The sequence below is a fragment of the Thalassophryne amazonica genome, chromosome 15 (genome assembly GCF_902500255.1).
Source record: "Thalassophryne amazonica chromosome 15, fThaAma1.1, whole genome shotgun sequence".
NCBI classification, from domain to species: domain Eukaryota; kingdom Metazoa; phylum Chordata; class Actinopteri; order Batrachoidiformes; family Batrachoididae; genus Thalassophryne; species Thalassophryne amazonica.
In genome coordinates, this window is record NC_047117.1 from 19,092,668 (window position 1) to 19,106,258 (window position 13,591).

The window sequence follows — 13,591 nt, forward strand, 5'->3', positions numbered from 1 at the left end:
TGAAATCGGGGGTGGGGGGGTGTCACTAACACAATCTGTGTCAGCAGAGAATGCATCAGAACACATAAGCATAGGAAGTGTGCACACAGATATTTTTTATGAGACCTTTTCTGCTCAACACTAGTGGAAACATTCAGTTTTGGGTTTACGAGGTGCCTTCAATAAATTTTAAGACTTTTTTCGTAGGGACACTTTTTTCCTCGGACAAGCACAAAACTCTAGTCCCCTTCAAAGTACTCCCCTCCAGATACAATGCACCTGTATCGTTCCAACAACTTCTGGAAGGCCCCCTGGAAGTCCTCTGGTGTGAACATGTCCATGACCCTTGTCACAGCCTCTTTCATCTCCTCAATGGTTTCAAAACGACTGCCTCTAAGGTTTTCCTTGAGCTTGGGGAACAACCAAAAGTCACAGGGAGCAAGGTCTGGACTGTAGGGAGGGTGAGGAACTGTCTTGATGCCCATCTCGGTCAAACAGTTGGAAACATGGATGGAGTTGTGGACTGGTGCATTGTCCTGAACTTTGCACAAATCTTCCGCATGTTCAGTTTATCATGAATAATCGTGTGCACAGTTCCCACACTGACTTCAAACTCTACACTTATTGTCTCTATTGACACTCGACGGTCCTCATCCATAAAAGTGCAAATTTTCCCCACAAGCTCCGGTGTTCTGACTTCCCTCCCCCTCCCACACCTCTCATCATCTCTCACAGACTCTCTGCCACCTTTAAACTTTTTGTGGCAACGAAATACCGATGCTCTGCCCATGCAATTTAATCCATAAGCAGTCTGAAGCAGTTCATAAGTCATGTAGCGTTCTTTCCGAGCTTAACACAAAATTTTATAGCGTATCGCTCTTCCAAAGTGTCCTCCCGTCCTGACTGCATTTTTCAAAAAAGTCAGCTTTGACAAGCGTGATTTAGTAGGGTCCGCTTAACATCCACATACAGCCGTCTCTTTCAACCTGGAATAACAAAAATTGGTAGATTATCTCCTTAGACATATGGTAATGACATATCAAAATTACAAGAGTGTGGGATGATTATAACTGCCCCTACGAAAAAAGTCTCAAAACTTATTAAAGGCACCTCGTATGTGTCGAAGTTTAGAGATTTCTGAGAATATTTAAAATAACCTGCCCCCAGAGAATGGGACGACTCACATAAAGGCCAGACTACACAGGGATACAAGCAAATTGCCATTTGTATTGTTGTTGCAATCTAACTTTCTAAACTGTTGTTTACCCATGGAAGAAATTATATAAATAAACATTGTATACGGGCTTTGGGGACTGACAAGAAAAATGTTGCACAGGATTAGCATAACTGCACTTTTTTTTTTTTTTAAATACACAAATATATTTGGACTCTTTCTGATAATCTGGATGTGCTGTTGAATAAAGTACACAAGCTGCTAATCTGTTTCAACTCTGTCAGCGACCTGCAGCTGAGACAGCATCCACACAAGACTCACCTGGAATAACAGCAAGCAGACAAATTCATTCCAACAACAAAACAAGTTTTTCTTCTCGTCATGTCTGTTTTCCTCCTGAAAACAGAGACAGTACAGGCGCGTAGCCAGAGAAGTGAAGATCCCTTCCCCACCTTGCTTAAACCAATCAAACCCTGAAATCCCCACTCTCCTTAATTAATATCTTTTAACAACTAAAAATTGTTCAATTAACATTACTCTGACTTTCCTAGTTTTACTATGCAATGCTGCACTAAGTGGAATTGATGACCCACATAAACAAAAATATTTACTTAATGTTTTTTATATAAATAAAACAAACTGCTTTGTTCATGCCAAGACCAAGGCAGATAGCCCCAAATCAGTGTCAATATCTCAAATTTTCCTGGGGGGCATGCCCTGAGACCCCCCTAGCAGGCTCCCCCACCTACGTCAGGCGCACATTTCAGACCACACTCCACTCTGTGGTGTGACAGCCCTCTCTCCTGTTCGGGATAACACCCTGCTGTGCCGATGCTTTGACTATGGAACCCATGTATAATGAGCACCTGTACCTTCTCCTCTGTGGGGATGGTGAGCTTGTCGCTGGCGATCAGGCTGGAAACTTGCTCCATGCCCAAGTTGAGGAACTCTTCACTTCCAACCACCTCAGTGAAATGTTGCTCTGCCAGCACAAACAAAAAAAGGAACTACTATGCTGTGACAGCAGAGAAGCACAGCAATTTTACATAACTGTTTCTCTCGCCGCATTTTCATTAATTAAGTCTGTTCTCATTCTGTCTCCTTCACAGCCCCACATGCTCCAGGACACGCATAAACCCATTTCAGCCGAGCAATAAGAACTATGTCATCTCCAGCGCAAACGGAGCTGTGCATTACACAAACCTGCGTAACTGTTGGCCTGTGTGAGGAGCTGAGAGCAGGCGTGCAGATCAGCAAAGGCTCGTATTCCCAGACAGTTGGATGGATGAAGCTGAGAGCTCAGGAAATCACAGCAAGCTTTTTTCACCTCCGTCAGCTGGAGCAGTCCTGCTGCAGGCAGCAGCGCCTGTGAAACACACAGTGTCTACATGAGGAAATTAGATTTGCTACTTTGTCATGCAGTCAGAAGGTGGCCTGGTTAAGAGGAACGCCTGTCTTATACTTAGGCAACCACATGCTGCAGCGCCCAAAATGTCCACTGTCTATACAACTACAAGACAAAAACAACCTAAAGTCAACATTTTGCACTTTCTTAGAATTTCTCTCTGCTGTAATGTTTTATGATGAAAAAAGTTTTGAGATGCAGAACATGTGCCTAAGTGTGCTCAGCAAGTACTGTCCCACCTCAAAACAACATTTAACACAAAGAAGGGTGGACACAAAACTCGATGCAGCCTCAAGATAAGCCTGATCCTGGCATTGTTCCAGAATTCATAAAGTTTTTAAAAACAACCACTGCTCAGTGGTGTCCTCCTGTGCAGGCAGAGGTTACGCATTTAACATCCTACAACAACAAAATGGTTTAAGCTGATGTGTCAAGAAAATTTATAACGTCTATTGTAACTAAAAGAGTAAAAGGGGCCTGATTTACCGAAGGCGTGTGTTAAAACATGCACAAACAGCACAGCACTCACAAAAAAACATGCATGCTGTGCAGTGCGCACTGAGGATTGCATCTTTCAAATGTGAAAAGTAGTGAGTATTGTCCATTAAGTGATTTTGCCTTCATGAATATGCTGTTTGGAGGTTGTCCATCCAGGCCTAGTTCAAAAATAATGAAGCCTAACTGCTGATTTGCATTGCATTTGTCATGAACAAGCCATTATTTTATTTAGCACCATCCAGATTTACCTGTGAGTTGCCTATAGTCTCTTTGACAGGTACTGAAAATTTCATGGAAAAAATTCAGCACGGTTCCAGAGATATGCACGAAATTTACCCCCAAAATAGCACTTTTTTCATCAATTTTGTGTGACATTGATATTTAGCATTATCATTTAAAGTTGAATGTTAAAGAAATAACCTTGTAGTTTGTCAGTTTGTTTGTTTGTGCTTCATACTAACACACAGTAATACATTTTTGTAAAGGTAGAAATGTAATTTCCTAGAAAAAAACATCATGTTTCTAAAGCAAGGTAAAACTGTTGCAAGCGTAACGCTGGAAATAAGTCCTTGATTTATTTGTGTCAAAACCTTAGCTATATCTCCTACTCTGCTTCAATAGAATAATTATATTACTTGTTCAATAATACCAGGAACTAATGGACAGAATTTCTTTGTTTCAGGCTTCTGCAGACTAAAGAAGATACCTCCAGCTGTTGTTGCAAGCGTTACGCTCTAGTACATTATAGTATATATGCACTCAGAATTTCTAGCAATGACTGAACCGAGACCAATAGAAATATTGAAACTCTGATATATAACCATACCTAAAATGATAACATTTCACAAAAAAGACCACTTTTAAATTTTGATGGTTATGTCACACGTTGGCTTCATTATTTTTGAACTAGGCCTTAATAATAAATGTCTCCATGTGTAACAGGTGGACAACAGTTCTGCGCAGTACAAAGAACATTTGTCTCCAAAATACACACACTGGAGTCTATGAATACACACTCATGTACTGGGTATTAGAAACAATCTCCTATTTCAGACATTTAATTATTGTCCCATCCACAGTATTTAAGCAAACTGGTGAATAACTGTATTACACTCCCCCGGCAGAATGCAGAAAAGCGTGCGCATAGTTTGTGTGCAATCATCCGACAATACTCAAAAAATAATATCTACACTCAACAAAAATATAAACGCAACACTTTTGGTTTTGCTCCCATTTTGTATGAGATGAACTCAAAGATCTAAAACTTTTTCCACATACACAATATCACCATTTCCCTCAAATATTGTTCACAAACCAGTCTAAATCTGTGATAGTGAGCACTTCTCCTTTGCTGAGATAATCCATCCCACCTCACAGGTGTGCCATATCAAGATGCTGATTAGACACCATGATTAGTGCACAGGTGTGCCTTAGACTGTCCACAATAAAAGGCCACTCTGAAAGGTGCAGTTTTGTTTTATTAGGGGGGATACCAGTCAGTATCTGGTGCGACCACCATTTGCCTCATGCAGTACAACACATCTCCTTCGCATAGAGTTGATCACGTTGTCAATTGTGGCCTGTGGAATGTTGGTCCACTCCTCTTCAATGGCTGTGCGAAGTTGCTGGATATTGGCAGGAACTGGTACACGCTGTCGTATACGCCGGTCCAGAGCATCCCAAACATGCTCAATGAGTGACATGTCCGGTGAGTATGCCGGCCATGCAAGAACTGGGACATTTTCAGCTTCCAAGAATTGTGTACAGATCCTTGCAACATGGGGCCGTGCATTATCCTGCTGCAACATGAGGTGATGTTCTTGGATGTTGGCACAACAATGGGCCTCAGGATCTCGTCACAGTATCTCTGTGCATTCAAAATGCCATCAATAAAATGCACCTGTGTTCTTCGTCCATAACAGATGCCTGCCCATACCATAACCCCACCGCCACCATGGGCCACTCGATCCACAACATTGACATCAGAAAACCGCTCACCCACACGACACCACACACGCTGTCTGCCATCTGCCCTGAACAGTGTGAACCGGGATTCATCCGTGAAGAGAACACCTCTCCAACGTGCCAAATGCCAGCGAATGTGAGCATTTGCCCACTCAAGTCGGTTACGACGACGAACTGGAGTCAGGTCGAGAACCCGATGAGGACAACGAGCATGCAGATGAGCTTCCCTGAGACGGTTTCTGACAGTTTGTGCAGAAATTCTTTGGTTATGCAAACCGATTGTTTCAGCAGCTGTCCGAGTGGCTGGTCTCAAACGATCTTGGAGGTGAACATGCTGGATGTGGAGGTCCTGGGCTGGTGTGGTTACACGTGGTCTGCGTTGTGAGGCTGGTTGGATGTACTGCCAAATTCTCTGAAACGCCTTTGGAGATGGCTTATGGTAGAGAAATGAACATTCAATACACGAGCAACAGCTCTGGTTGACATTCCTGCTGTCAGCATGCCAATTGCACGCTCCCTCAAATCTTGCGACATCTGTGGCATTGTGCTGTGTGATAAAACTGCACCTTTCAGAGTGGCCTTTTATTGTGGGCAGTCTAAGGCACACCTGCGCACTAATCATGGTGTCTAATCAGCATTTTGATATGGCACACCTGTGAGGTGGGATGGATTATCTCAGCAAAGGAGAAGTGCTCACTATCACAGATTTAGACTGGTTTGTGAACAATATTTGAGGGAAATGGTGATATTGTGTATGTGGAAAAAGTTTTAGATCTTTGAGTTCATCTCATACAAAATGGGAGCAAAACCAAAAGTGTTGCGTTTAGATTTTTGTTGAGTGTAGTTTTAAAAACTTTAAAACATATTTGAAGCAATTAAATCATTCAATTGTCACTGATGTAGAGCAGATTCAAATCTAGTTTAGCTCTAATTTATGGCTATTGAAATAACATTAATTTAGATTAATTTTATATATATATATATATATATATACACACACACACACACACACACATATATGGATGGATGGATGAGATTTATTGTCATTGTCATTACACAAGTGCAACAACAAGATTACGTCCACACTCAAATTACCACAGACAAGATACAGCAATTAATCCACAATTATTACTTGTTTACTTTAATAATGGCACACATCAGAATTAAGACAACACATACACATTTGACATTGTTTATGTGCACTAAACTTGAAACAGTCCGTTTTCTGAATTGAGGTGATGTGAGTGTGGAGGAGTCGCAGCAACATGTAGTTGCACGGCTGCCAGCCTGGGGGGGGTACACACACACATATACATATACATATATATATACATATACATATATACATATATATATACATATACATATATACATATATATATATATATACACACACACACACGTATAAATAAGATAATTACTCTCGCACCCTTTTTTCTTTGACCCGGTCTTTTCAGAAACATGATGGTGCTGCTTGATCTTACTAACATAAGTTGCAACACGATATTTCTGTACCAACTGATTTTTTTTCCCCAAGTATAAATTATTACCTCAACTCTTACAGTAGAAAGCTTAGAGCTAAGCACCTCATACTCCCATCCTCATTAAATCACTCTCTCGGCCAGGCTGCAGCTTTATGAAGTCTCATGACCAACACAGTTTTCAACGATCGTATTGATTTCAAATCCTAGGGTAGCATTTCAGGAATGATGAGATCTGGACATTCTTCGGTGGCTTTTATGATTCTAAATGAGTAGTCTATGTACTTGCAGCTTTTTTTTTCTGTTTAACTGTGTTTAATGTTACCAATTTTATTAATTAACTGAAATATCCTCCCTAATCTATGCGGGGTATTTTATTTTGAAAGCCGGCCAGACAACATTTGTATGTTTGCTTTCTTTCTGACACACCCAAGTCAACCTGTGACAAATTGTTTTTCACATTAAGATGTAGATAAGGGATTAATTAGATTAATTTTTAAATCACCGCAGTCCTACTCAATATAGAAATGGATTAAATCCTCATGTTGAAAAACCTGGAACAAGTCAAAATCTTTTTTTTTTAAATAACAACAAAATATTTCTTATGTAGAAATAATAAATATTTTTAAATTTCTACTTTTAAAGGCCACAATTTACACATTGATCTGCATTTGTAATCATTTTTAAAATAGTCAATTAAATGTTTTCAATTCTTAATACTAAGATGAAATTTCAACAATGTCATAATAAATTATAAATGTTTGAATGATGTCGGATTCATTCCTTCTAGTGCCACATAAAATTATGATTAGTTTTATTTCTTTATCTATTTATTTGAATACAGTATTGCACTTTAAATCAGCTCTGCCTGTTTCCACTCCAGTGTAGCATTTCTAAATGTTATGACCACTGGCTCAGTGAACCAAGAGGACACAGTTGTCAGAAAAATCACACAGACGAGTACACAAGTGTCTGTGTGTACCTGCACATTATCCTCTGTGACCTGGATCTCTGCCGTGTAGATGTAGTCTATCAGCAGGCCCAGAGTCCAACCGTCCATCTCCTTTATCCTCACTCGTTTGGCTCTGCTCTCTGCCATCTCCCCTGTCGGTGCACACATTAACCATCCGTCACCAACGAGCAGTATGTCAATAAACATGCCCAAAGTTAACACAGGCCTTACCGGTGAACATGGCATGGAAGTAGGAGCTCCCGGCAGCCAGAACCACTCGGTGAGCAGAGATCTCTACATCCTCAGCCACAATGGTCACGTCACACAACAGGCTCTGGCTGCGTGTGCACATAATCATGTGTGATTTACATTTATGTTGCTGACAGCACTGAGGACGATAAGTCAACAACTGATTTTGCGTCACCTGCGCAGCTCGTTCATGACTTTGAAGGCCTTCCTCATATGCCGAGGGTTGAGAGTGACGGGACCTTGCCTTTCTACTCCATCTTCTTTGTCCAAAGTGTGTGGACAAAGTCTAGTACACCTGTGAGGGACAGACAACAAGTGGACATGACTGGTTGGTCACAAGCAAAACAAGGATGGAAACCTTTGCAATACCTGCTGCAGGCAAACAAGCGAGTGGTCATAAATGTTTGTGTGTCCTGATTAATGAGGAAGCAACACCTCACTTAATGTCTTATTTTCCATATAAGCACATGTGTATTGCAGAACTTGTACGGTGATAGAAGTGAGGGAAAAATAATACAACAAGGGGTAAGGTGGTAAATTAACACTGTAAAAATATTTCTAGTTTCACTTGAAACTATAATGCCCTGAAAATACAGTCATACAGACAAAATTATTTTTAACATAATTTGATAAATATTGTTTGCCAGCAGCCCAGAGCCCGAGCAGCCTTAACATGTCTGCATTTAAGATGGCCCAAAATTAAAACAGAGTTTTCAGACAAGATGAGAAAAGTAGGATGGACAACGGACTGGAATCCAATCTGCATCAAGCACAACAGGCCTCGGGACGTGTGAAACTTACTACTCGTCCAGACAAATTTATTGCACGATATACACCGTTTGTATTTCTTAAGAACCTTGTCCTAATTTCAGTTTACTTAAATATGAGCTACACTTTTCAAATTTGATTTATTAGAGTATGACACACATGAAATATATTCAAAATCACATCCATCACAAGAAAAGTATTTTCTAAGTGAGTGTATGTGTCACCTGCTCACAGAAATCACTACATTGTACATCAAGGTATCATCTTGACCTAATCTATTACACATACAGCTACAGTCTGGGGATGTCAGAACCCTTCTGTCATCTACTACAGTGATGACTTCATTAATTAACACTTATGTATGGATTTGTTTCCAAAAACACATTTAAAATGCTGCCTATCTGTCAACAAAGCATTGTAGTCTAACGTATAATGACTGCGACTTCACTAGTTTCCTTGCATGATCACTCATGATTTGAGAACTGTCTACTCCAAATAGATTTACTCTGCAGTACTCTACTGTTAGTCATTCTAAATGATTGATGTAAATGAAGGCCAAGGAAATGTATCATCCCCCGACTTATCCAAAAATAAAAAATAAATACAAAAAGTTGGCTGTAAAAGTGACACTTTGTGTCAACATTAACAATAATTTTGATATTAAGTTAATCAAATTACTTTTGAGCTCTGAATATTTTTTTTAAAAGAATGTAAAATAATGGCTGCAATTCTGAAACAGTTAATGCAACATTTTTGTGAAACCCTTTGAATTAAAGCTGAAAGTCTACACTACAAGCCTGCAGGTTAGGTGAATTGGAAAATTTATTGTCCAGGTCTCCCTTGCAAAAGAGATCTTGATCTCAATGGGACTAACCTGGTTAAATAAAGGTTAAATAAAACTTCACTGTAGTGTCCTGTATTGGCCACGAGGCCAGTTGGTATCTGTGCTTAACTCCACATTCTGTAGCATCTTACAGGATGTGTACAGAGCCAAAAAAAAAAAACAAACAAAAAAAAACTTCAAATCACTACTCAACTACTGATGGACTTCACTATAGATCTGGACCTGGAGATCATATCAGCGTTATAACTCTGTGTGCTGATCTGAATACGAGACCTTGCATCTTCTGTCACAACATTACTGATGTCAAACAGTTCTTTGGGAGATTTACACATAAATGTATCTAATTTCTCAAATTTGGGGTCTTTTGTACTGTTTGGGAACTGCAGTGTTAGTGGTAACCTCATCCCTGACATAACCAACAAGACTTCACAGGGTCACTCGTCCACTCCTCCAAGGGATAAAAATTCAGAGCTGAATATTTAACCGTTTTTATACAGCTACTTATGAAACTTTTGTGGACTCATTCACCATCTCTCGCACTTACCAACTAAATATTTTAAGGGCAAATTCAGATCTTCTTGCACTCCAGAAACTGACCGCTATTTCTGGAAGGCTGCTGTGCTCGTCCAGTGTCAGAACGAGGCTCTAAATCTGATGTCTTAGGTGCCTAGCAACCTTGTAAATTACTGGGGGCCAAGCAGTTAAGTGTGCTTGTTTCCCGTGCAGAAGGTTCTCAGTTCTAAACACACCCATTCTTCATGAAATATAGACTTGCATCAAGAAGGGCATCCACCATAAAACATGTGACAAAGTGACATGCAGATCTGCTATGGTGACCCCAAAACAAGGAAGCAGCTAAAGGGACTTACTTACACTTAAGGTTTAATTTTTAAAAATGTTTTATGATAGGGAGGGACAACTGTGAAGAGTATTTCATTTTGTAGGGTTGATTTGCTGAACAGGTTGAAAAAAGAATTGCAGAGAAAAATTAACATAGAGCACTTTAAAGTCTTTTTGATTGTTCATATTGTTGAGATTTATTTTTGGCACTGGATGGTTATTGGACTGTAAACACCTTGGAATTATGTGGTGATGGAATTGAGTTGTCATTTATTTTAATGTTTCTTTTTTCTTCATTCTTTCATTCATTTTACTGAAATGAATAAAAAAGTGAAAAAATGAAGTTTGAAGAAATGTGAACTTCAGCTGTGGCTTTGCACACTTCTGGAAGTCTTGCGCTGTTGCAAAATTCCAGTATGGCCCAGGTCATATTCTGGAATAGTTCTGATTTGCATACTGGGTGAAACACTTTTACATCTGGACCGCAGCTTTGCACACATCCGGACATCCTGTGCAGCAACAGAATTACAATAAAGTCCAGGCACAATTCAGCAATAGTTAACATTCAGATTTTGCAGAACATCACTCACTCACACATTTTCAACCGCTTATCCGGTGAGCGCAGTTCTAAGCAGAAATGAGGCGATAATCGGTGAATCGTGGCTGATGCTCTGAAATGACGCATGTACAGCGAAGGCGCAGTGAAGGCAAGGAGGAGTGCCGACACCAGGATCGGGGCGCGTGGATTCTGCAGAACATTTCCATACATGTGATAAATTAAAATTAAGAAATTGTCAAAATAGTTCCAGATTAAGGTCTTTTAAACTAACTGATTAATTTCTGAAATTGACATGCCTATGTGTGTGTGTGTGTTAAAAGAAAATCTCCACAAAATCAAGTAGAAATTTTAAGTGTGGTGATTCAAACAAGTTAAAATTTGAAATGCTACATTGTGAGTTACACAGTCTCCACTCATTTGGATTTTGGCAGTCGACTTTAATCCCATCATTTTAATTTTAAACTGGTTTCCGAGTCAGCGTCTCGTGGTCTTTATTTTGTGGCAGATGTTACTCCATAGAATCGGTGCCTGTGTTGCCTGCACGCCCATTAAAACCCAGCCGCCCACCCGCCCGCCCGCTCGGGTTCGGACGAGTTCTGTCAATGCGGCAGCACTTACAGCGGGTGACTGTCCATGACTCCGGGATGATTTACAGGCTGTAAGCTTGCTCCAGCATGAAGCACCATTCCATATTCTCCACAGCGGCGTCTGTCGTCGGTGCCAAGCTAAGCGGCGGTCATCGGCTCCGAAAGGGCGAGTGAGGCTGCCGGACAGGCGGCTTCATGTTCACCCTGACCGCGGTTTTATATCAGGCCCTGCACGCGGGCAGGCAGCTAAGGCCGACCCACGGGGAGACGGTGCTTTTTTTTTTTTTTTTCCCCCGTACTCCTGGTTGTATATGGACGCAAGGAGAACCGACAAGACTGTTATTTTTCCAAGCGCCGATAAACGCACAAACGAGGACGCGTCGGCAAAGACGGTCCTCCGAGTCGTTAAGGAGTCCCACAAGAAAACATTGTCGCCCTCTAGCGGTGGAAGACTAACAACGACGCATTCTGTCTTTGGGTAGGGGATTACATTTGTGTCAAAATCACGATTACTCCGCATTTACGGCTGCTCGATTATGGCCCAAAAAAAAAAAAAAAAAAAAATCAGGATTATTTTAATCAACATCGAAATCAGATTTACTTAACATGTTTACTCAATAACTTTCTCACTTTTCTTGCATGCACTTTTCTTAAAATGTACTCTTTAACAGTGGATTTTCCTTAAATATAACTCAAATTTTAAAGATAATTGAACTGAGGAATTCATTAAAATAGAAGTAAAAATATAACTTCTATAACCAACCCTTTGTAATTCCCAAAATGCAGGCCCCTGCCCCCTGGTGGTCCATGAAGGAGCTGGAGCTGGATTACGAGAGGTGATTTTTCAATTTTGTGATAAGGTTAAAATTGTTAATTTTCTACATCCATTTATTCAATCAAGGGTCACAGGGGGCTGGAGCCTATCCCAGCAGTCATAGGGTGAGAGGTGGGGTACACCGGTCTATCACAGGGGCACACATAGATGAACAAACTCAGTCATACTCACACACACAGATATGGTCAATTTAAAGTTACAAGTCTTGCGAAGTGGAAGGAAGCCAGAGCACCCGAGGTGGGATATGACCCCACAACCTACTTGCTGTAAAGCAAATAGTTTTAAGCACTAAATCACCATGCTGCAGGTGTAAACCAAAATCATAATGGAAATTTAAAAAGTGATTAATCACTCAATGCAGCCCACATTATTTCAGAGAAAATCAAATTATGCTTAAAGTTTAAAATGACCTTCATATCAATCAGCTCTTTGAACAAATTCTCTGATTTTTTAAATCTCCTGAGTCTAACAAATGTGTCGGACTATGACATCAGTGACAACATATGATGGCATCAAGGAAATTCAAATAATTGTGTCAAAGCACTGCCATTATCTGGATGTCTTTTTTTTTAAGTTAAAAATCACATATATACATATGCCCTTTCTACATGTAAATAATTTAATATTGTTTTTGATGTAGTCATTTAATGTTTCTACCTCATCAGTGGAGGAAGGTAATGACAGTTCAGGGCTCAAAAATCTTAGGAATAAAAAAGAAAAATTTCATGAAGTAAGGACATTGGAAAAAATAATATAATATAAATAATTTAATATACATGATAAAGACTGCTCAATATACACACATTTAAGAACATGGTTAAATTATTATCCTGTTTGTGGAATCATGCTTTGGGGCTTAAACCTAAATGGTAAATGGACTGCATTTATAGCGCTTTTCCATCTGCATCAGACACTCAGTGGTTTACAATAATGCCTCACATTCACCCCAATGTGAGGGTGCTGCCATACAAGGCGCTCACTACATACCGGGAGCAACTAGGGGATTAAGGACCTTCCCCAAGGGCCCTTAGTGACTAGGCTGGGATTTGATGAGGATCCTCTGGTCTCAGCCCAACGTTTTAACCACTAGACCACCACCTCCTCCTCAGATTGTCTGAAAAGGTCTGTTTCTTTAAGAGACTGCTTAATTTAAATCAAGTAGAAAACTTAATATAAATTACCATTCAGATATCTCAAAGTCTTTTGCTGACAGTAATCAAGAAACCCACATTAAGGTAACTCAAACATTATGTAATGTGGCTAAACAGTGCCCGATACACACATGAACAAGAAGTCATATGTGGCTGTATAATATGCAACATCTAATTTAGCCTTTAACATATTCAAGGTCAGACCCAGATTGCTGTCATGAAGTAGAATATACTTTACAGACTGATACAGCATCTTTACGGTGGTGGACTTTGCACTCACGAGTGCCCCTATATCCAGTTTTAC

General features: G+C 40.1%; 1 protein-coding gene across 1 annotated transcript in view; it reads right to left on the minus strand.

The window, feature by feature from the left end:
• klhl2 (kelch-like family member 2) overlaps positions 1-11,705 on the minus strand; it is a 31,178-nt gene extending 19,473 nt beyond the window's left edge. Inside the window, exons 1-6 of the mRNA XM_034187991.1 lie at positions 11,333-11,705; positions 7,879-7,998; positions 7,686-7,792; positions 7,485-7,606; positions 2,357-2,519; positions 2,026-2,135 (exon numbers count right to left, since the gene is read on the minus strand). Of these exons, the coding sequence (XP_034043882.1) occupies positions 2,026-2,135; positions 2,357-2,519; positions 7,485-7,606; positions 7,686-7,792; positions 7,879-7,998; positions 11,333-11,400 (690 nt within the window). The 5' untranslated portion in view covers positions 11,401-11,705. The remainder of the gene's footprint in view (positions 1-2,025; positions 2,136-2,356; positions 2,520-7,484; positions 7,607-7,685; positions 7,793-7,878; positions 7,999-11,332) is intronic.
• Positions 11,706-13,591: the final 1,886 nt, after the last annotated feature.